Source organism: Neurospora tetrasperma (genome assembly GCF_000213175.1).
Source record: "Neurospora tetrasperma FGSC 2508 unplaced genomic scaffold NEUTE1scaffold_81, whole genome shotgun sequence".
NCBI classification, from domain to species: Eukaryota; Fungi; Ascomycota; class Sordariomycetes; order Sordariales; family Sordariaceae; genus Neurospora; species Neurospora tetrasperma.
The window spans coordinates 6,878,693-6,902,199 of record NW_009799179.1 but is presented as its reverse complement, the minus strand read 5'-3'; the positions used below and the strand labels follow the sequence as shown (position 1 = coordinate 6,902,199).

General features: G+C 51.3%; 4 protein-coding genes across 4 annotated transcripts; 3 read left to right on the top strand and 1 right to left on the bottom strand.

Moving 5' to 3' along the window:
• Positions 1–7,947: 7,947 nt before the first annotated feature.
• Positions 7,948–10,436, top strand: NEUTE1DRAFT_73285 (uncharacterized protein; the record flags this gene model as incomplete). The annotated part of the gene is made up of 3 exons (XM_009858372.1): positions 7,948–8,118; positions 8,360–8,625; positions 8,680–10,436. The coding sequence occupies 3 exons, from the start codon at positions 7,948–7,950 to the stop codon at positions 10,397–10,399; spliced, it is 2,157 nt and encodes a 718-aa protein (XP_009856674.1).
• Positions 10,437–12,408: 1,972 nt separating this feature from the next.
• Positions 12,409–14,193, bottom strand: NEUTE1DRAFT_96970 (uncharacterized protein; the record flags this gene model as incomplete). Its single annotated transcript, XM_009858371.1, has 7 exons — positions 12,409–12,893; positions 13,125–13,194; positions 13,290–13,351; positions 13,420–13,453; positions 13,535–13,557; positions 13,650–13,797; positions 14,053–14,193. The coding sequence occupies 6 exons, from the start codon at positions 13,705–13,707 to the stop codon at positions 12,829–12,831; spliced, it is 312 nt and encodes a 103-aa protein (XP_009856673.1).
• Positions 14,194–15,330: 1,137 nt separating this feature from the next.
• Positions 15,331–18,195, top strand: NEUTE1DRAFT_73283 (uncharacterized protein; the record flags this gene model as incomplete). Its single annotated transcript, XM_009858370.1, has 3 exons — positions 15,331–15,564; positions 15,629–16,402; positions 16,607–18,195. 3 exons carry the CDS (start codon positions 15,331–15,333, stop codon positions 18,080–18,082), a joined length of 2,484 nt encoding a protein of 827 aa, XP_009856672.1.
• A 572-nt stretch (positions 18,196–18,767) lies between these two features.
• On the top strand, positions 18,768–22,649 carry NEUTE1DRAFT_91980 (uncharacterized protein; the record flags this gene model as incomplete). The annotated part of the gene is made up of 3 exons (XM_009858369.1): positions 18,768–19,182; positions 19,313–19,528; positions 19,732–22,649. 3 exons carry the CDS (start codon positions 18,768–18,770, stop codon positions 22,647–22,649), a joined length of 3,549 nt encoding a protein of 1,182 aa, XP_009856671.1.
• Between the last annotated feature and the right edge of the window lie 858 nt (positions 22,650–23,507).

Genomic DNA, 23,507 nt, shown 5'->3' with positions numbered 1-23,507 from the left:
GTTTTAAAGGGTTTTTTATTTTTCAAAAAAACGGGGGAAAAAACCCTTAAAAAAGGGGGGGAAAAAACCCCCCCCGGGGGGGGGGTTGGTTTCCCCCCCCCCCCCCCCCCCCCCCCCCCCCCCGGCCATCGCCCGGGATCTCACCAAAGATCAAAGTGGAGCCGATACTGGTCCACTTCTGGCTTGGCGGCCGCAGATCGGTGAATGTCTTCTTCCCGCAGAAAGTCCAGGTCCCCGGTTCAATACTCCAATTTCACTCGTGCTCCCCTTCCGTCAACTATGTATCCTGACTTCCAAATTGATCACATGTAGTGAAGAGTCGAAGAACTTCTGTCTGATGCCCGCCATCACCTCTACTAAACACATTTACGGTGCACCATGGAGGGAATGACAGATGGTCGGTCAAGCTATAAGCTTCACAATCATCGTGAGGAAACCAAGATGAAGAAATGCCAGACTATCTCGTCGGTCAAATGACTAACGAAGCCCACTTCGACTCCGGAAAAGAACGCACGAGACATACGTATGCAAGGTACACAATAGATAAGTAGGAAAATGTAGAGCGTACGTGGTAAGACACGCATGCTAGGAGAGGTATATAATGCTACCCACCTACCCACCCCCTCCCATGCCGCACTTCCAGTAGGGAGACTGACGGTAAGGACAGTCGACCTACATCCTAAGAAAGGTCGAGTCAGGAATATATATCGTATCTTACGATCACATCTTGCCATCTTTGCTTCCGCTAAGCTTCTCCTACGATCCGGCGCTGACAATCCACCCCCGTTAAAATGGGCGCTAAACTCCAAGCTAGACAAGGGGAAATCGCGGGGAAGCAGGGGTGAATTAACCACAGTGATCCGCTTGGGATTAGGAACGGGAACAAGTGTTGCGCCAGTGACGACAACAACCCAGGAACTACCTAAGCGAGAGACTGATCGGTGCCTTACCTCTAGGTATATCCACTTGATGACCGCAAATGGGAAGAGCACATGGCATGGTTCTCATTAAGACCACGCGCGAGTTGGGAACATGTCCCGGAAGTAGAAGCGGTTCAATCGGTTTCAAGAGAGTAAACACACCGGGAACAACAACCGACATAGCCATGAATGACAACGTAGTTTGCCAGAACGGTTGAGCCGTAACATGTAGTACGATGTTCGTTTCTTCAATCGAACATGTTCTCTGAACACGTTCCGCTCTGCTTTGCCCTGGGTTGTCACTTGCCTGTATAATTTTAGTTTCTATTATATGATGTGTACTACATGAACGTATCAGCTTGTCAAGGAAGTATGTGCAAGCACTCACTAGATACGACCTTAAAGTCAGGTTACAGTAAAAGCAATATTCACGCCTGACGAGTCTGACAAGAATAGGCTTGACAGTCAAATGGGATGTGCGCTATGGCGTACGAATACCATGATTCCTGCCTATTTTTTTCTTAGCCTTTCCAACCGAAGCAGTTGTTTCCCAAAGAACAGGCAGTACATTTCCCTTTGAGATACCAAACAGCTTTGCCACACGGGAGCTATCAGTCAGTTATAGCCAAGAGAAGAGTGAGACGGTGGGACATACAATTCGTGGGGGCGGAAGACCTCATTGCAACGACCAAGCCAGGCTTTTGTCCGAAACAGGGAAACTCCAGGGAACATTTACATATGCAGCGATGGAAAAGATACCGCATGTAAATGAATATCACTTTTTGCTGGAAAAATGACACGCATTGTTGCAACTCGAGCAACTCCGTAGTCGTCTACCCTTTGATGCTCGTTCTTCTTACAAGCACATGATGTGGTGAACGCTGACACCACGCCTACCTAGGTTACATCTTGGAGATATAAACGTGAGATGATGCAGTATGTGAAAATGTGTTATGCAAGCTAAACCCCTTATACCACCCAGTGCCAAGTACCTGGTGAAACGACAGGGGAAAGCCGGCAATGGCGATGAATCAGCACGCAACTGCGGTGATGTGCCGTTGGAGAAGTCGAAATGATCCTAGAAGCCCAATGGTGTACCAGGCAATACATAGGTAACATCCTGGGCTACACTGTCAAGACGATCACACGGTGATCATGCCTCTGTGATTGGTGCATGTAGGTAAACAGATGACATGAGTTGGCTCTGGCAAAGGAAAGTGATATGAACAAGGCAATGCTGTAGTGTATACTACTACAAGCAAATCCTTCAATCATCGCTCTTCAACATTCTGGTCCATCCTAGGATGGCAAGACACGCAGAGAATCGGTTCACGGCAATCTGGAGGGTTAACATACCCGCATATACCCAGTCAACTTGCAACTTGTCATGATACCCAAAGTAGGGTTGTCGTTTCTGCTGCGCAGAAGTATTTACGTTACATGACAGATCAGATGATTGTTTTTCTTGCCTTACCAGTCAGCCCTTCCGCTCGCCGTCTTGCCTACCTATCCACCATGAAATAGCAAGCCACAGGCACGATTCCACAGCGCGAGATAGGCGACGAACCGGGTGAAACGCCTTCCCTTTTTGAAGCTCACTACCCAAGCACAACTCGAGGTTGCGGCACCGGCGTGTTGTACATCTAGGTAAAGCGTATGTATGCTATGCCAGACACTCGGACCATACCATCATCGCTATAGGGATAGAAGGGGGTGGTCACCCTCCATTTCTACCCGATCCTTCTCCTCTTGGAGTCAAGTCCCATAGGTTAGGGTCTTCCCAAACGCCGGTCCTCAACGTCAGCCGCCACGACCACTACCGATGAGCCAAATAGTCTTTAACCGGAGTAATATATCTCGATTCAGTTTCAACCACTTCCTCCTGTCTGGCACTTGGAAGAGTGGTGCCTTGTAGAGATGCTGCTGTGCGACCCAGTGAGCCAGGAGCTCACTGCCCTCTCGGCTCCCCCGTTTTTAACCAAAGGGCTTGCCTTCTGTATACCTACGTGAGGTAGGTAGAAGCGTGTCATATCGTCCTGCTGCGCTGTACGTTTCCGGGCACACGGCACACGGCACACCGGGCACATCGTTCATCGACTTGTCCTTGGCCCTTAGCCCTTTGGGTGTCGCGGGATTTCTGAATGATTGACTACCTCTAGGGACCTGGGGGAACACTAACTCGTGGGCCCTTACGGTGGTTGGGTCGTGGTTAGGTATGCGGTGTAGCTAGAACTGCGTGGTTCAGTGTTTCTTGAATTGGCAGGGAGGTCGCTTGCGTTGAAGTTGAGACACAGGTAAGTAGAAATAGCTACGGCGCACGCTTGTCTGCCCGGGCATCACTTCTCGCGCGAACGACTCGGAACCCGGGATAGCGATTTGTGAATCTGTTTGAGATTTGTTTCAACTTTCGATTACCTAGTTGACCTCTACTGATTAGGCGAGCCTGACATTGGTTGTTGTGAGGGACTGCGCGGTTTGACAGAAGAAGCCAGGGACTCGCCAGGGCAGCAGCGATATGGAGTATTGCTTAACTGTGTAGGTTCAAGGTGGACACTTTCACAAACCCGGACTGACGTAATTCTCCGCCGGCCATGTATGTTTCTTTAGATTTGTATAAAGAGACTGAGACTATGGCATAGCCGCGTGAGCAGAATAGGCAATTAGCGCATCAACGACAGGTCCAATCTAAACCCCCCATGGATTTTCAAGCGCGGAGAATATCATTAAAGTTTGATTGATATTCAGGCCATTAAAAAGCCGATCCCTCCACCCAACAACAAGGAAAAGAAAAAAGAAAAACGCCTCTTGCGCGATTACAGCGGAAAGGCTTGCTGATAAAACCCTCCGGAGTTGAGAACGCCCACGACTCACTTACCAGTCGGCTATTTTGCGTTAAGGTGCCGGCTGCTGCCTCATGTCTGCAGCCCTGAACTACGAGTCTCGCCGCAACAGAACGCCGCCAACCACTCTCTGTCCTGGGCACTTGCGAGCCTCGCGGAGGCCATCCCAATTCCTCTCAATAGTATACACGGCTGAATATTCAACTTGAAGTGAAAGAGTTCTCATCATCGTTCCCAAATTGCTTCTCGAGGGTCATCTCTCAGAGCATTGTATTAGATCAATGGGATCTGGGTTGCGAGGGATCGGTGCCGCGGCACAGCACGATGTCACTGGTCGGCGGGTATTGTGTGTGTGTGAATGGGCGGATGATTTTCATCGCTTGGAGCGGATTGCCCCGAAAGCGGGATCGGCTGGGGTTCCGGGCCTAATGAAGAGAAGCTCCTTGCTGTGAGCCTACTACTATTTACACTAGTAGTGTAGAGATACCCCACTATCTAGTGAGATGCGAACTTGTGCTCGTCGTCAGCATGAAGAATCAAGTATGAGGAAAAGGGTATCATAACTAAAAGATGCTGGGTTGATATGGCATTGGATTATTGAGAGCGTAGTTACAATAGATTACTCGCCATTCTCGTGGTGACAGAATCGCGAAGGGGTTTTGCCAATTTCCACGCAAGTTTGAAAGCGCCGTGATTCAGAGGCCTCAACAGTTAGGGCGTGTTTGGATACTCTGAAATGGGGCTCTGAAGTCTTCAGAGTCGAAAATTTAAGAGCGCTGTTTGGGAGCGCTCTGAAATGGACTGGCTCTGAAATTGCTGGAAAACTGGGGTTCTGAAATGGGCGTCTCCACTTTTGACTTTGAGCCAATCAGAAACCGTAGATTACTCTGAAGTCCGTCTTTTTCGTTCAGAGCCCAAAAGGCTCCTGAAATGTCGCTCTGAACTGGAAATTCCACACATCTTTGACAACACGTGACAACCCTCATCACTACCTCTACCTTTAATCAACTACAACAGCAACTATACTTTTATTTTAAAAAAGAAAAAGTGAGAAGGTATATAAGAAGATATGAAAGAAGGTATATAAGAAGATTTAATTGATTATAGATAAATAAATGTGAGAATTTCAGAGTTGGGGAATACCAAACGGCACTCTGAAATGTCACTCTGAATGGGATCAAATGGGAGCTCTCGGTCTTGGCATTCATTGCCAAAATCTGGTTCAGAAGGGTCTGTGCACTTCCTCTGAAATGCCATTTCAGAATAACGTTTCAGAGCCCCATTTCAGAGTATCCAAACACGCCCTTAGTTGGCTGCAGTGGGCCCTCTGGAACTTGGCGAGCCAAAATAGGTACAGAGCCGCGATGAAACTTGGCGGCCGGGCAAGGCCAGAGCCACAAGCAACTTGCACAGTTTTAAAAGGCCGTTGCAGTACGTTGTAGGCGTTTTAAGTAAAATACCTCTATCCACCATCGATGCTTTCCATTGTGTTTTGCACCTTGTGTTGGAGCAAAGAGGCAAAACTGATGTGCATCACCGCGAGACCCATATGGATGGTGCTCTAGGCTCAAAGGTCGACAGTCAGACCACGCTTGCCTGGGAGATGTGCGGAGTGAGCTAGGCAAGGGCATGTAGAACCGGCCTAACAGGAAGCGAAGCAGCTGCTTCGTGCTTCAGAAAGGCAAAAAATGCCGGCGTCCGTATGACTTGGTAATTCTCGCTGGCCAACTTGCGACTCGGAGCTGCTGTTGACTTGATCATCGTCGATGGTTTCTTAGGGGGATTCCAAAGTCAAAATCAACGTGTGGGTGTTACGTTAACATGCAAAAGGATCAGCGGAGGAAGCGATAGCCGTACCCCCGTCCCGCACAACGGAAGAGCTGATCAGGACATCCATCGAACGTGAGCGTGGACGGCGGTTGGGTAGCATTCGCAAGTCCAAACTGGTGTAGAACACAAGTTCCGGTCGTTCGCCCTGCAAGCCCACGTCGAGGAAAGATCCCTCAATTGGGATGGCCCAAGACCCAAAGGGTACGCACGTACTTCTTGCAACCATTGTCCGTTCCTTGGTATCGTCGTATCCTTCACGACAGGCCCGGTATATACCGGCCTTAGTGCTCCGCTACCTACCATGCATATATAGCCAATACTACTCATAGCAAAGAAACCAAAAGTCGACGAAAGAGAACAGCGCCAGGCGTGAGTTTGACATGAAGAACATGGCTGTTCCTTCTTGTTCTTTTCTGTGTCGATTCGCAAATGCGGGCATGATGCCGGGCTTTGAGCTGCTCTGGCGCATGCAAGTTGCTGCTCACCCGCAACCCCTGTCCCCTGTCAGACACGAGATGGCGCTTGGCCAAGAGTGGTGAGTGATTCTCTCCCGTCTCTTTGTGAATGGCTTGAAGCCTTGACTTAGAGAGGACTTTGCGCAGCAAGAGGGGAAGCGTCAGACAGGAGGGAAGAAGTGCAGGTGCTGTGGCCCACCTCGCGCATCGCCAGCTCTATTGTTGCGTGGCTCCGTGGGTGTGCTGCCCGGCGGTGCCCTGAGCTGAGGTGGCTCGTGGCTGGACAATGCAGTGAGGATTGAATGGGGCGGCCCACCGTGTACCTGGCGATACCGCCTTACCTCCCGTCAGACCATATCACTAGAGGTACGTAGGGGTCGTTCAACTGTACCGGACCAAGTGGAATTCCACCTCTAGAATATACTTCTGCTTTTGCTTGTCCTCTGGTTTGCGCCAGTCACATCAAGCCTTGTGTTGCGTCATTTGCCTTTGCGCCATTAACAGCAGATTGGCAGCAATCCCAGATTGCCGCAGCAAAAAGAACCAAACCATACTCAATCGCAAGAGGCACAAGTTTAGGGTGAAATAAAGGGTTGTGAGAGCCGCGGCCCTGATCACGACTGGCCGACAACAAAGGACGGATGAGGTGGTCCGTTGTAGTGTATGTCGCAAGCGCTGCGGTTAGGCTATTTCCAGCCAGCCCAAGGGAAAGTACCACTGCCCACATTGCACCTCTACCGATGGAGTGAGGGAAAATACTTTACACTGTCCGGTCGTTGTGAGCCCACCCAGGCTAGCGTGATTCCTGCCTTTTGAGTTACTTCCACTTCGTTTCGTTCCCATCCGCCCGTTCCATGTACACTTTCGATCATAGCAGGAGATCCATCGAGGTACCCCGTGCACCCCGTGCTCCCCGGACGCCCCAGTAGGACCAGGGCACCTCTCAGCACTTGTACACCAAAAGTGTAGTGTAACCCTGCTGTGAGTATTCCACACTAGGTAAGAGGTACCTACCCTTCTGTGAACAGGGTGGGTACCTATCCTCCTGCAACCACTTCCATTCTCCACTCTCACCACTTCGCTTCCACTCCCAACCTGTCTCCCGTCCTTGACCTCCGCCCTCCCTCTGCCAGGTTCACGTTCTCGTCGGCCGGGTTCTCTTCCACGTTACGCCGTGCTTTAGTCAAATCGTCCTCCTTTCGCTCGCCTGCCTGTCGTCGACTGATGCTGTCGTCCAGGGCCAGTTGCTGTCACTCTTGGGTGCCTCGCCTCTGCCTCTCTTGTGTGCGCCTTGTCACTAGGTAATTCGACTTCGGTTACGGCTTCCGCCCCGTTCTCGCTTGTGTTAGCCTTGAAGGTTCGCTGTTGTCATTCCCCCTCACGCCGCCCTTTTCATCCGAGAGCACGGCACCCTCACCGTCTGCATTCTCTTCCTTGCAACTTCCCGGGCCGTTGACGTTGAATCTTCCCTTGCTCTCGCCTATCGGCTCTTCTAAAAAAAAACAAAAAAAATCAAGTCTAACACCCCGAGTGCTTGTTCAAGTCGCATCTTACCACATCCGACGACGATCGACCCCCTGGTCCCAAGCCCAACGAGTCCACGCGAGGACGATGAAGCGAAACCCAACACCCTGCTCATCCGCTCATTGAGTATACCACTATACCGTACCATACGACACTCGGCGATCCTCAGAAATCCGTCACAATTTTTGGCGCTGGACAATTGTCACTTTCCGCACAAGACCTCAAGCCACCGCTCCAGTGCGGGAACCCCGCCGTATCTAGTATCGGGTCATACACATAGGAGTAGCGAAGGAGGAGAGAGCCTGTAGCAGGAAAGACGAAAGACAAGAGGAGGGATTGTGGTGGACGCGCATTTGTGCTCGAGTGAATCTATCCAAGATGTCGTTGGCAATACCCGACAATGGCCTTCTCCTTGAAGGTCCGACCGAAGCAGCAGCTCGGCGATCGACGCACGCATTTGCGGTGCCCTTGTCCGCTAAACTCGTTGCGCAGATGATTGAGAGCGCACAGAATGGGGGCAAGCTTCAGTTGTCACTGAGTGACGATCCGGTAAGTTTGTTGAGCCTCTCGTCACCTTGCCCTCAGATTTTTCAGGAACAAATGCATGGTCTATTGCTATTGTACCTGCCACTCAAGAGCGCCTCGGTCTCTACCCCAAACCCAGAACATGCTCAATACTCAATAGCTGTTCAGTCTATTGTTGTGTTGCCGTCCTACCCCGCGCCTCTTCTGTCGGCTCTCCTCCCCACCTATCCTCATTACTTACTCACCGTTAACCGTTTCACGCCAGGCAATCCTCATTGAAGATCAGGAAGTACCTCTCCAGCCCGAGCTTTTAACAGAACCAGTGGACTACGAGTTGTTCTACACCAACCCAAACAAGCCAACTAGAGGTCAACGAGTCTTGGGACCAGTCATGTCAATCTTTGACTACTACAAAAGGGCCAAGGCTCGCAAGGCGACTCAAACCACCAAACCTTCCAACGGTATCGAAGGGGCAGTCGAAAACCTAAAGAATTCCTTCGCCAAGGTTGAGGCAGATAAGCGAGAGAACTCGTACGTGTTCCCAAGGTGAACCACTCGTGAGCCTGTGACTAACATGGTCTCTAGCGCTTTGATCGTCGAGGGACTGCCTTCCAAAAAGGGTGCCAAAATCAACCCCGGCAAGGCAAGACTCCTGGGGTCACAGACCAATGGCTCGTCTCGGTCGATTTCTGTCAGTCCTGCGTTGAGTGGGCTTGGTTCACCTTCCCTGGGTCCTACCAGTAACGGCCCTGGTGACCGATTGAAGCAACAGAAATTCCCCATCATCCACGAGCTTGCTGCCCAAAACCTAACATTCGAGGAACTTCTTGAGAGATACGACGGAGATGAGCAAGAATTCCACCCGATTCTCAACAAGGTGGCTGACTTTGACTCGGATGAGCAAAAATGGGTTCTTAAGAAAATGTATTGGAAAGAGCTGGATGTCTTTGAGTATGCCTACGCCACGGACGAAGACCGCCAAAAAGCGATCGACAACGCCATCAAACAGTATGATCGCATGCGGTTGGGTATTTCGGATCCGCTGTGGCAGAAGTTGCTTCCCAAGGGAGAACGCGGAAAGGGTATTTGCCTGAGCAAGCTTCATGCCACTATCGCCAAGAACAGTCAAACCGTTCCGACCCCAAACCGAATCACAGGAACTGCCAGCCCTAGCGGTGCAGAGACGGAGAAGGGAGAGCCGATGTCGCGGTCCAACTCTCAGACAGGCGTGACCAAGAAGAAAGTGTCGGCTTCGGTTGCGCAGGCCAAGCGTCTTGCCACAGCAATCGCAAATGCCAAAAAGCCGGGCAGGCCGAGTGCTGCCAAGGCAACAGCTTCAAAGGTGGCATCGCCTAGGATGGCCTCACCGAAGGTGGCTCCTACAAAGGTCACAGGGTCAAAGGGTCCTGCCGCTAAGGGGGGGCGCATTCTTTCCAAGGAGATCATCACGGATTCCGATTCAGACGAAGACGAAGTGCCTCTTTCGAAGAGCTTAGGAAGGACTCAAGGAGTTGCTGCGCCTGCACCTGGTACTAAGAAGTCTGGTCCTCCCGTGGAGAAATACAAGACAGCAGCAAAATCAATTGAGGCCCCAAGCCCAAAGACTAAACAGAAGCCAAAGGCCGCTCCGATCAGAGCTGTTGGGAAGAAGAAGGTGGAGGAGACCAGAGATACAATTCGGGCTCAACCCATTCCCAAAACCACCAAGCCGATGGTGTCGAAACGCCCGCGGGATCCAGAGGACGACGAAAGTTCCAGCTCCGGAACTCCGCTTAGCCAGCGTGTCAAGCCAGTGCCAAAGCCCAAAGCAAGACCTGACGCTACGACTAAATCTGGCAGCACATTTGCAAAGGGCAAGTTTGCCAGTCCCCAGAAATCTTCGCCATTGGCCTCATCTCCGCTTACCAACGCGTCGGATAACGAGGAAGATCGCCGGGCCATCGTATCGAGGCCTCAGAAACGGGAGCGCGAGCGCGAGCGTGACCGTGAGGTTATCGTTAGTAGCGCAAGCAGCAATGCCGGCAGTGTCAATGGAGACGTTGGATCTAGAAGCAAGAAACGTCCTGCGCCGTCCGATTATGCATCCGGCAATATCGGCTCCAAGCGCCCACGCCTCGACCCAGATCTCCTCAGCAGGGCCGAAAAGTTCAAACGCGCATATACCCGGTACGAGGCATTGCACCGTGAGGTCAGTAGTGCGGAAGACCCTTCATCAGAGAAGGTGGAGAGTCTTATGCGAATGCACGCTCGACTTCAGATTGAGAAGAAGGAAATCTACAGCGCTGTCACGTTGGAGAATGACTAGGAGCCCCATGGAAAACACGACAGAAAGAGGCGAGGAAGAACTTGGGAGAGGATCAAGACGAACAATCTACAGAGGAGGATGGGTACAACTCCACATAATATTGCCAAGAGGTCTGCACATTAGAGGAGTTTTCAAGGTATGGAAGACAACACTTTGGCGTTTGGTTTCACTCCAGGAGCCTATTCACAGGGTTCGCAAGAAGTGGCAGAGGGTCCACATGACTTATGGAACAGCAATTCAAACGGGTATATTATGATGGCAACCCTTTTTCTTTTTCCTTTTTTTTTTTAGCCTTTCATTTTTCTCTTCTTTCTCTATCCTGTTTCCGGGTCATGGCCTACATACCGTCTTTCTGGTAGTTGCCGGAATATTGGAAGAAGCAGGATTCAAAGGCCGTCTTTCTACTCTTCAGTTTACGAAGCATCAAAGGCATGGCGCAGGCATTCAAAAATACCCAATGGTTGGGCCTAGCAGGTTTGGCTTTTCAGGGTTTGGCTTTAGTTTTAACTCGCAGTCTCTTTTTTTTTTTTTATCTTTTTTTTTTTTTTATTCTTGCCGTGCTCTTTGGTCTAGAAAATGTCTACTGGGCGACACTCAGGCGCTATTCCTGGTAGATGTAGACCTGGATACCAATTTGAGGAGGGAAGGATGGATGGATGTACTACATTTCCCAGTCCTGAATTCTGCGGCTTTTGTCTTCTGGAGTCTTTTTATTCTTGCGATTGCAATGGATCATCACACTTGACGAGCATAAGATCGGGAACTGACATGAGAGTTTAAGATGGGGATGGGGGAATTGGGCGTTTGATTATATTAGGTCCCTTTATGCTGATAAGCAGGCAGGGAAAGCGCGAGAGAGAGTTTCATGAGAATCGTCTTTGCTCATCTTTGATTTGACAGATGGCATGATGGTTTGAGTGCGAGACATGATGGCAAGCTTAGCTACCTATGGAAGGTACCAATACAGACGGGACAGATATGTACTGCGTTGTCGCAGTTCTGCCCATATTGCAAGGACACTTTGATCAACCAAAACAGCTTGTTGGCGATCAGCGTTCATTGTATTTGATATTGCTTAGTAGGGTGACGGACAGATTTGCCGTCGACCGTTTGAGGAATTCGTCATAGCATAGCAAAATCAAAGGAAACAAAGCTGAGAGACTTCAGCAGTTTACTGGCTGTAGTGTTTGCACGTGAATGTATGTCTGGCATCTATACTGCGGTCTGTGTTCTGTGTGCGAGCATGCATATAGGTCTACGATCGTGACGGATAGGATACTTAGCGCATGGAGGAGGATGTTGCTAAGACGACTGCCAAGTGAAGGCCAGAAATCATACAATATGAATGACACTGGTTTGTTTGTTAGTTCGCTTCTTCGGCCAGGGGTTGAACAGGGAATATTTGGAGCTCTTGTTGGCCTTCCCTAAAAAGAAAAGAAAAAAAAAGAAGAAGAAAAAGAAGAAGAATGGATGTTGCACCGTTCACAAAGCAAGACACATCATCTAAAGATTAAGATATATTTTTCAAAGACCATGAGTGGGATAATGCCGCGTCCGTTTGACTCACTCGGGTCAGGTTCAGGTGTGAAAGAAAGTGTTGGAACTCAAAAGATCTGAACAGACATCACATACGCTTCTCTTCTTCGATCGCATCAAGCACTACGCTAGACGCCTGTGTGGATAGTCGATGGCATCTTCAGTGGTATACTACAAAGGTGGGCAATGGCGACTGGGAAGTTCACCAAGAAAATTTCCTACCATGCGTCAACAAAGCTTGACCAGATGCTTGACACCAAGCCGGAAGCTTCAACTTGGTCGTCTTATGCTGTCTTTCCTTGTCTTCTTGCATGACCAAACGTCTTCAGTTTGCATGCTTTGGTCAAAGATCGATTCTCTAGATGCAGACACTCGCAAAGTTCTCTTTGTGAGCCCCATCCATTCCTCTATTCTCTTTCCGACCCTCTCCCCCCTCCCGGCTGATATCACCCTCCTTGTGGTCTAAGCCCGATGATCATGAAGATATCTTGATTATTCGTAAACGTTGGTGATATGGTATGGTACTAAGATATGGTATAGTAATGCTGTATGTGATATGTATCAATATGGCCCACTTTTGTGATGAATCTCCCCTTTGGACATGACAGTCAACGCCCCTTTAGTCCTGTGATGGCCTACTAAGTTAAAGGGGCGCCCGCCGTTGCATTTCCTGTCGCTCTCAGAAAAGCCAAAACCAAGAAAAAATCGCAGCACAAGATAGAGATGACGGCGAGGATCTCATGAACCGTGGTTGAAACCAGGCCACCGTTGGGACAGCGATGAAGCAATATTGAAGATGCTGATGACGACGCTGCTGCTGCTGGTGCTGCTTTCTTTCTGCCTTCTTTCTTCTTTTACAACCTGGAAACAAAACGGCGGAAGAGGTCGCGCCCCTACTGGGTCTTGAAGAGAAGAATGGCGCAGTGGCCGAGATAGAAGTAGATGAAGTGCTTGGTCTCTGCGGTAAGGGCAAAGAGGTATAAGTCAGCTGAACACGTCCAAAACATGTATTATTTTGCTGGAACCCAGCTGTCGAATTTGACGACAATCATGGTGGTGGTTGCGCGTTTGCAGTTTGCGACTTCAGGCGCAGATGGCGAACCCCAGACATCTTGGACCGTGGAGGGCTGGGCTGAGAGGGAGAATAAAGATATGGACTGGACTGTGAAGAAGGGAAGGCCTTGCATACCGTGAGTGACGAAGCTGCCGAAGTTACGGCCTACAATGCAATGCCATGTTGGGCCCTTGCGCTCATCAAACTGTCATACGCTCTCCGTTAGCCAGGCGATCCCATCACAAGGATTGAGCCGAACCCTAGTCCGTTTGTAGTGGCGCTAGATGGATACGGTCATACCGTCTTCTTGATGTGTTGTGCAATATCCTTCTCAACGGTGAACTTGGCCATGGCCTCCTGGGCTAGAAATTGTCTCGTCAGGTTCGGTTGTACTTGAAGTTGCTCCATTGTCGTTCTCCAGGGCACATACCAACTTCAACGGCCTCTTGCTGCATATCTTCGGTCTGATCAGAAGTACGCCTGCGTCAGCATCTTGACTGGCACCGTTCGTCATGCGTGATCGTTCGTCAAGGGTTGCGATTTACCATATCGGCACTCTTGATCTGGGCTGTCCAGCACAAACATCTCGTCAGCTCATGTCCTCGTTTCAGGTGCGGATAGCACAGCCCCGTTGAAGGGCCCGTATCATGGGTAGCTCACCTTCCAACTTCTCCCTGGGAGCAGGGGAAATGCTCTCCTTGAGCTCGTCGCCGCCCATGGTTGCGATGATGTAGGGGTAGTACGGAGATAACCGTTAGGAGGTTCGTAGATGCGGTGGGGTTTGTTATTCGAAGGGAGCCGAGATAATCTGCAATGTCAAGGATTAACCACAAGATGGCTTAATTGAGGCTCAAGTTACAGTCCGGTAGAGAGGTGATTGTGGACTGGGTTGGTATATATGAGGAGACGGGAAAGGGGGTAACACCATGTGATCCCTGTTGTTTACCTGCCCATGCCCAACTAGGGGTCTGACAACATGCGGTAGGATAGGTGCAAACAAGCCTGTGTGATGTTGGCGGCAAAGAGACACTGGTGCCCGAAAACGGTGGTGCGGGATGCCTACCTCTGGCTTCCTTTCTTCCTTGTGGTGGGGTTTGCAGATGGATCGTAAAGGTACAGGCCGGCGCCGAGTTTGTGAAATGGTACGGAGTCGATAGACGATCAGCAGAGAGAGCAGGTGGTTGGTCGGGTACTTCGTTGGATGAAGGGACTGGATGTTTCTCGTGTCGGACGGAGTTGTGCTTGGGATGGACTCAAAGCGTAGGTAGAGAGATAGGTGTGGGCGGTCAGAAAAGGCGGCAGGGGCAGGGCGGCAAGGCGCCCTGACGGGAAGTACGCAGAGGTACCTTGCGTTGTACCTAGGTACCTGTACCGGGCTACAAGATTTGGCAGTTGGTTCTTTCCTTCCATGTTGCAGTCAACTTGAACTGGATGTGACGCCCCGGTTCGTCAAGTGAGGTGCCTGGCTAGAGACTCGCTAGGGTGGACATCGAGCGAATCATCATTTTGCGACTAGAGACTTGGAGACAGGAGATGCACCGTGCTGGGTCTTATTCATCCCTATCCTTTAACCTCGATTGGATGTCATACACATTATGATGCATGTAGAATAATTGCTTGTTGGGCGGTGGAGAAAGCCAGCATGATCTCAAACTATGTATGGCAGACAGACTGAGGTGTAGCGTATGTTATGTCCTTGTAAGTTGGAGATCAGGAAGTGCGTGTGGTGTAGAAGCTTCCACTTCCATACCTTACGTGCAGTGGGCTTGAAGCTCATGCGGCACAGGGCACAAGCTCTCACCAACGGGCCCTTCATCGCCTACAGGTACCTACCACCTCTAGAAGGGCGATACCGCTCAGGAACATTTTCTCCCGCCCTTCGACGCTACAACATGAGCAACGACATGATGCAAGGCATAACATCCACAAAGTGTTCTAACTGAGGGCAGCCGTCCAACAAGATTACGCCAGGCGACGGGCGCTTGTCAAGCTGCAGCTGGAATCCATGGGTGGTACTGGTGCACCCTAGGGCCGGGCATGTCACCGTGTCACTGGGCTGGCGCCGCGCATCCACTGCGATGGAATACAGTGGATGTACCCGACACTACACTAAGTACTAGTAGTGAATGGGTCCGCCCGGGCCACCTGGCAGATAAGATAAGAGCGCGGCTGCAGTGGGGACCGGGAAATTTTTATTATGGATGACCGTGGAAAAAAATTTGGTCGAGATTTCCATCCCCCCAACTACAACAAATCTGCAGTCCCGCGGTACCCTCGACGGAATGATCTTGCGGCAAGCCTCCGGTCCATCAACTGTCGTGTATAGACAGAGGCTGCAGCAATGGAGTCATCATCGAGAGTTTTCGTGAAGAACCTGCCGCCTACCATCACCGAAGCCGAGTTTCGCAAGCACTTCTCGGCTGAGGGTCGCCAAGTCACCGATGTCAAACTTATCCCAGCCCGCCATATTGGCTTCGTCGGCTACAAGTCAGCGGAAGATGCCGCCCGGGCGGTCAAATACTTCAACCGTTCCTTCATTCGCATGTCCAGGATTTCAGTTGACATAGCAAAACCGGTATGCTCCAGCCTGTCTTGCACTGCTGGCCAATACCCAACCTGATGCTAACAGCAACCGTCAGATTGCGGACTCAAAACCCCAGCACAAACCAGCTTCAAAGGGTCCTTCGAAAGATGCCGACCCCAAGAATGCGCCCCAGGTTGTGCCTCCCAACACCAAGGTAACTGCCGCCGCGGTACCTAAAGTGGAGGCCGCCCCAGATGCCCCGAAGAGGAAACTGTATGTTTTGGACGAGGCCGATCCGAAACTCCAGGAGTACCTCGATGTCATGGGGGCTCACCCATCCAAGAAGATGCGCAATGCCGAGGGCCTTCCCACCACCGTCGACGAAGTCCTGGCACCAGCTGTGCCTGCCGGCTTGGAGGATGGTGAAAGTGATGATGAATACGAGGACATCCCCTCTCGTACTCATAATCAGTCACACACTGCCGATCAGGAGATGGTCGACGCCCCTCTTGCAGCAAGCGCTGAACCGTCTGAGTCAGCCCCACCAGTGTCTCTCGATGCTACTGATGATGACTGGCTTCGCTCGAGGACAAACCGTCTCCTTGACTTGGTCGACCCAGAGGATGCCGCTTTCGCTCTTCGTCCGGCTGCGTCTGGCCCTGCAGCTGTTTCTGTGCCATCCACGTCCGTTGAGAACACGGCGTCGGCAAAGCCAGAGGAACATCCTGCCGAGGACTCCAGAGAAATGGCAGCGACCTCGACGCATGACCCCGAGTCGGCTATAAGCCTGATTGAAAAGACATCACGGCTTTTCTTAAGGAACCTCAGTTACACCGTCACCGAGGATGATGTCAGAGAGCATTTCGCCAAATTTGGCACTTTGGAAGAGGTACGCGGCAACATTTCCTTTCCTCTTTCCTTTCGCCCTCTTTATGATGAACCCCTGATAGGGACATCTTATGCCAAACGCAAATGATGTGAATTTGGGCTCGGTATTTTAGTAGATGCTTCGAGTTTCTGATCATAGGGTCGATCGTTATCAAATTGTTTTGGATCATAGTCAATTTGAATTCCTGCTGACTCTCTACGTCAGGTGCATGTCCCATTAGATAGCAAGGGGCATAGCAAGGGCTTTGCTATGATTCGCTACGAAAAGCCGGCGTCCGCACTTGCTGCATTCCAGACAGATGGTACTGTCTTTCAAGGTCGAATCGTCCACATCCTGCCCGCCGCTGCCAAGAGGGAGAACAAGCTGGACGAATTCGCTCTCTCGAAGCTGCCTTTGAAGAAGCAACAGCTGTTGAGGAAGAAGGCTGAGGCTGCTTCTAGCACCTTCAACTGGAACTCTCTCTTCATGAGCCAAGATGCTGTGAACACGGCAATGGCAGAACGTTTAGGCGTGTCAAAGGCTGAGCTTCTGGATCCTACGGACGCGTCAGCTGCTGTCAAGCAGGCTGTTGCTGAGACCACGGTCATCCAAGAAGCAAAACAATACTTCGCTGCCAATGGTGTGAACATTGAGGCCTTCAAGACACAACAGCGGGGCGACACCACCATCCTCGTTAAGAACATCAAGAACACCACAATTGAGGAGTTGCGGACTCTTTTCGAGGAGCATGGTACAGTACTCAGAGTCCTCATGCCACCCAGCGGTACCATTGCCATCGTCCAATTCGCACAGCCTGTCCAGTGCAGGACAGCTTTTGCCAGGAAGGCATATTCTCGTTTCAAGGATTCCGTCCTGTTCCTCGAGAAGGGACCGAAGGGTCTCTTTACCGACAATGTGGCTGTACCCACTGACGCTCGTCCTGCCGGTGTGCAGAAGCCGTCTGTGGCTGATTTGCTGGAACGAGACGATGCTGAGGAACAATTGGAGACTTCTTCATTGTTTGTTCGCAACCTCAACTTCTCCACCACTTCTCAGGGCCTGACCGACGCCTTCAAACACTTGGACGGGTTTGTCCAGGCGAAGGTCAAGACGAAAACAGACCCCAAGAAGCCAGGCCAAGTGCTCAGCATGGGCTTTGGTTTTGTGGCTTTCCGAACCAAGGACCAGGCACAGGCTGCGCTCAAGGTCATGGACGGTCAGGTTCTTGATGCCCACAAAATTAGCGTCAAGGCATCACACAGAGGTCTCGATGCCGCTGAGGAACGGAGGCGGGAAGATATGGCCAAGAAGGCGGCGAACCAAGGCACCAAGCTCGTCGTCAAGAACTTGCCTTTCGAAGTCACGAAGAAGGAAGTGCGGACTCTGTTCAGCACCTATGGCAAGTTGGTTGCGCTTCGCATTCCTAAGAAGTTCAACCAATCATCGCGCGGTTTTGCTTTTGCGGAATTTTCCACAGCCAAGGAAGCGCTCAACGCGTTTAATTCTCTCAAAGATACCCATATTCTCGGACGTCGTCTTGTTATTGATTTCGCGCAGGCGGAGGATATCGACCCGGAGGACCAGATCGCTGCGATAGAGAAGAAGACTCGTGCCCAGGTTAATAAGGTCGCCCTGCAGCAACTTACAGGGACAGGGCGGGCGAAGGTCACCATTGGAGATAACGATGAAGATGAAGTATGAAGCACATGAAGAATTGAATCTTTTCCCTAGGTCTCAGATTTTGGGACGGGGTTGCGGCAATCATGTCTCGGTTCCCTTGTGAAGGAGGTGCTCGGCACCCTTGTCAACCATGTCTGCCTTTTTAGGACAACCACCTTTATTGCATCCAATTCCCTTTCACGCACACTCTCTCCCGTGCTCACATCCGTACTGTGCAAAGTAATTTTGCCGCATGCCTGAGTGAGGGCTGCTTGGTCCAAGTCCTCCCATTTCTGCCTATGGTTCGATGGCCGGCACCGACTGACTGGTGCTGCAGATTTCCCCTTGTCAACTGGTACGGTTCCCTTGCGTGCCAGTTGGTCCTGTCCAAGTAACAACAAGCAGCTGATCCAATAACAGTTGTTTGACAACACCCAGGGCGACAGTCGCCCTCGAGCAGCATGTTGCAAGAAACATCCCAAGGACGGCTTGCCTGGGATTGGTGATCGTTATCGAGGGAAGGGCGACGGCCCTTTATAAGATATTGACCACTCCCCTCCATGCCTCAACGGCTTAACCCCCCTTCGTACTAGCATATTTTATATCCTCTTTGGCTTGCGTCTGACGACAAGTCATTCCTTCCGGGCATTCTTCCTCTTTATTTCCGCCCGCTGTGGGAGTACCAAAGCGTTTACTTTCCAGTGGTCCTTGTACCAGTGCTTTAAACATGGAGTTGCCAGTCAGACCCACGACGCTTGCATCGCAGTGTTACCCGCCTTCGTCGGACTTTATCCTGGATCATCGCCATGTCCTCTCCGCACCAAGACCGCCTCTGCGCGAGTCCGCTGGCAATGCTCAGTATCATCATTTCCAACAACAGCATGAAGAACAGCAACGCCGACAACAGCAGCAGCAGCAACAGCAACAACTCGGTGCTCTGGTAAGGTCGACGTTTGCTCATCATCAGCTCTCCATTCCTAGTCCACCCGTTGTCCCGACTCAGTCTGTCAGTTCCGCCTATGGCACCCCCGAATTCCTAGGGTTACAGCAAAGGCATCAGATGCAGCTTCGGAGAAGGGAACATGCCATCAACCCAATCTACTTGTCACCTCAGTTCCTCAGTTACAGGAAGAAGCAAGCAAGTAAGAGCAAGGAGGAAAAGTCGGACCAGAAATGGCCAGACGTCCTTGAGGATGCGTTTCTTGACGGTGAGGATCTTGTGAAGAACCTTGTATTGTACAGACCAGGTGGCTGATACAGTTACTTGTCCAGCTATGTTGCTTATTCCTCAGCAAATGGGAAAGAGAAAGTACACGATGCGTTCGAAGCTCTGGGGTCGGAACATGTTAGTTACTGAGTATCTCTGGATAGCGTATCGTGCCAGCTTGCCGCCCGGAACCGAACCGGACCCGAAGATGAAGAGAACGCGAAAACAGGTGTCGAGCCACATCCAAGTTTTGAAGAACTTACTTCTGAATCATCGATGCTGTAAGTTTGAATTCGTTGAAGCCTTCCGCTTTGTTTAGCCCCATTGCACGCTACATCTAGTTGCCCAAGCAAACATTTCTTTTTCCGGCCCCGTCAGGCTTCCCCCCCTGTGCTTGCTTTCCTGTCGTGCAGATTCTGTATATCCTGTGGCGCGCACACAAGCTAACCAACGGACCCCCCTTGCCCGCCCTCCCTGCGCATAGTTCACTTCTTCTTCCCTCGACACGATGAGAAAGAGGAGAAGAGCAGACCACGCAAGGTGGCTAAAAAGCAGCCCTTGTCGGCGACGAAGCTCAAGGAAATCGAGTCTTTCAAGAAAAACCCAGTGCTGATTGCCTTGGCAGAAGGTCGTCTTCCCGATGAGCGGCCCAATTACGAGTACTTTGCCCACATCCTTGCACTGAATGACCAGATTGCCATTAGGCCCAAACGATGTTGGATCTTCGTGTCACACCCCAACGTCAATGTCCGGGGTGACGGCTCCGGATACCTTCCCACCACGGGCGACAGGCTAGACAAGAGCGAATACCCTCACCTTGAACGCAACCTCGAAAAGGAGAAATGGGCCAAGGAGGAGCAGCAGATCTTCAAAGGCTCGCTATTACACGAGTTTACGAAGGAAATTCGCCAAGTAGAGTCCAGCACTGTCAGAGAAGTCAGCAGGGGGTGGGAGACCTCGTTTCCCAAACTCCATGAGCGACTTGAGGCCATCGTCGCCGCCGATAGTCGCTGCGACTATTTGCACATGAACGTCGCCTTGGAGCTGAAGGAAAAGCGAGGTTTTCCCAACCAATCGGACTTCAACTCCTGGATTGAGATTAACATCGAGCAACCACAGTTACTCAGCCACCGGTGGAAGGTAGAGACGAAGCTTGTCCGCCCGGCCGAGTTGAGCTTCGTGAGCGAAAAGTCGCCGCCGCAAACATACTATGAGACAAGTGCCGAGATCGCCATCCAATACCAGCACCTCCCCGGTTGCGACGGGTACGACCATCAATGTAATTGCATCTCGGCGCGCCGACGTCGGGACTGGGTCATGGTACCGTTCCCAGCTGACGCATGGGCGCGTACTCTCACCAACTGCGCTGAGTATCCCGCTCACCCGTTCACAGGAGTGCGGCGAGGGGCCAACAAGAGAAGGGCAACGGCCGCTCCTTTGAAGAGAGAACCTCAAGATTCTGAAGACAATGACGACACCGAGAGCACCAGTAGCACCCGATCTAGCGTCAGCGGCGACGGAGGACAACCAACACAGATGGAACTAGTTCCCCAGATCGCCATGCTCCAAGAGATCTGGTCCTGCCCACCCGAGTCTCCTCTCGAGCAGCAGGATGTTGGCCTTACCGGCACCGCAAGCCACCAGCCACAATGGACCCGCTGTGCCGTGATCCTTTGGACATTCGAGACCATCCACAGCCTCGACAGCGCCGGTAGGGTCCTCACCGCACAAAGCGGCAAGACCAGCTGGCGCTTCCTGACCGTCCTCGACCCAACAAGCCCCTACCACCAGCAAAAGGCACTGCTTAGCAGTTCCGAAGCCGCTGCTGCCGGACAAGTCATTGGGCCAAAGCGTCACACAACAACCGCCGCCGGTAGGACTTCACTGAGTATCAACCCCCATTATCCCGGGCCCTCCCACGGCATAGGTGCAACAGAAACCTTCGTCCCATCGCCCATCTCCACATCAATGGGAACCACGCCCGGAATTGGGGGTCGCGCCGGCGACCTGATCGTGTCACCAGCATCCAGCTACCAGCAACACCTGAACGCCGCTGCCGGAATGGGCGACGTGTACACCTCGGCTGCGGTCTCGACCGCCGCAACATCTACCACATGGGGCGGTGGTACTGATCCCCGGAGCTCCTTCTCCTCTGTGGGATCTGGGGCTACGCATTTTAGTTCTGCGGCAGCAGCAGCAGCAGCAGCAGCAGCAGCAGCAGCAGCAGCAGCAACAGACTACGATGCCCAGTTCCAGATGATGCTTGAGCATAGCATGAGGGGAGGAGGAGGCGGAGGTGGACATGAAGGGCAAAGATTGGGGAGTTACGGTGGTGCCAGTGCCCACTCGGGCTTGGAGACACCTCCGCCTAGCGCAACAATGAGTAACTCATTTACTCACAACTTTGATGCCGCGGGTGGTCCGGGTGGTGGGAGTCAGAAGCTGCATTACAGCCATCAACATCCAGCCCCCCATACTGGTCTTTCCCATGCCAGTCATCATCATCTTCTACATGCACACAACCCGCCACAACCTTCATTGAGTGATCTGGCTACTGTGACGGATCCGTTTTTGACCGCTACATCTAATATCTATGGTCCTTCCACCACCGCACCGTCCACTTGGTCTGCTACCAGTGGGTTCGAATCAACCTGGTCAGCGGCACCAGCGGGGTACGCCGCTGCTAGTACTCACGCTGCTGTTAATGATGGTGCTCAGCAATGGGGAGCAAGGACGTCGTCGTTGACGTCTCAACATCTACATCCTCAGACTTCTGCTGTTGCTTCACATCCATCTAGCAACCCCGTCTCAAGAGCGGGGTCGGTCGATGGACGTTATAGCCATCAGCTACACCAAACATCTCATCAGAATCCTCATCAACAACAGCAGCAGCATCAGCAATGGCAGGGCAATGGCACTGCCGGGGGGCTGGTTGATGACCATGGTCTCTGGACACCCGCCACGTCGACCGGTGCGGAGGTTCACTGGCCTGTGACTGTTGATGAACAGCAAGAACATCACCAGGAGCATTCCCAGTCTCAGCATCATCAACAGCAGCAGCACCATCACCACCACCAACATCATTATGCGCGTTTTCAAGATCAATACCACTCACATCCTAGTCAGCACCAGCACCAGCATCGGTCTATAAGCTCAAACTCTTCCAAAGAAAGCCACCACCACCTCTCGCAAATGTGGGACGAGATTGTGGCCGGCGCGAACGAATCACAGGGGGCAGCGTTGGTGGAAGAGATGCAAATTGGAGATGACTACCACCATCAAGCTCAGTCACTCACGCGAGGAGTTAAGCGTCCTCGATCAGCCGTAGGTCTAGGGGATGATGATGAGGAAGCAGGGGATGAGAGCGATGATAGTGATGACGAAAACTATGAGGAGGACTAGTCGCATGATATTTCCTCATATCATCGGCGCGGGCTTTGGTGTTCAGTGTGAGTGCGGAACGCACTGGGAACGCAAGTCATAATCATGGACGGACCGGAGTTGCGTGGAACTCTTCTAATGACTCGATGACTGAATTAGATGAGTGATCAAGCTGGGCGGATGGAAATTTCCGCCATTTTCAAGCCACTTGGCAGTGGGCGTTTCGAGGTTATGCGGGTTCCTTTTTTGGGTTCGCTGTTGACATGACGCATGATCAAAGGGCGCATCTCAACTCGGTTATATTACCTTTCTTTTTTCTCTCCCAATTCTCCGTTTGTATGTATGTGTGTGTGTGTGTGTGGTATCTTTACAGTAGTAGGTCTGTGAACGATAAAATAGGAGACGGAGGATATGATGGGGGCATCGCTATAGGGCCAAGATTATTTGCACACAATGAGACAAAGCACTTGTGCATTGCCATTATCTAATCATCAAACGACGACTCTGTTTCCATGGGTTTTGCTTGATAAGTGAAGAGTACGGCTTTGAAATTGGGTTTCACATTCAGTTTGTGGGATTCAAAGAATGAACATAGATGAAAAACCAGGCTGAGCAATGGCTGGGAGAAATCATTGTAGTTCACCATGACAATCTTCAAGTTGGCTCGTCAGATTTATGGCAGAAAAGGAGATGCTGGAAAGTGCAATCAATGGCATTCTAAGTGTTGGCGGGGTATATGAGTCGCCCTTCTGAGGTTTTGTCTTAGTCTTCGTCCTTTCTTCCAATCAACCACCCTCTGAACTCCGAGCCATGCGGAAAAAAGAAAAAAAAAAAAAAAAAAAAAAAAAAAAAAAAAAAAAAAAAAAAAAAAAAAAAAAA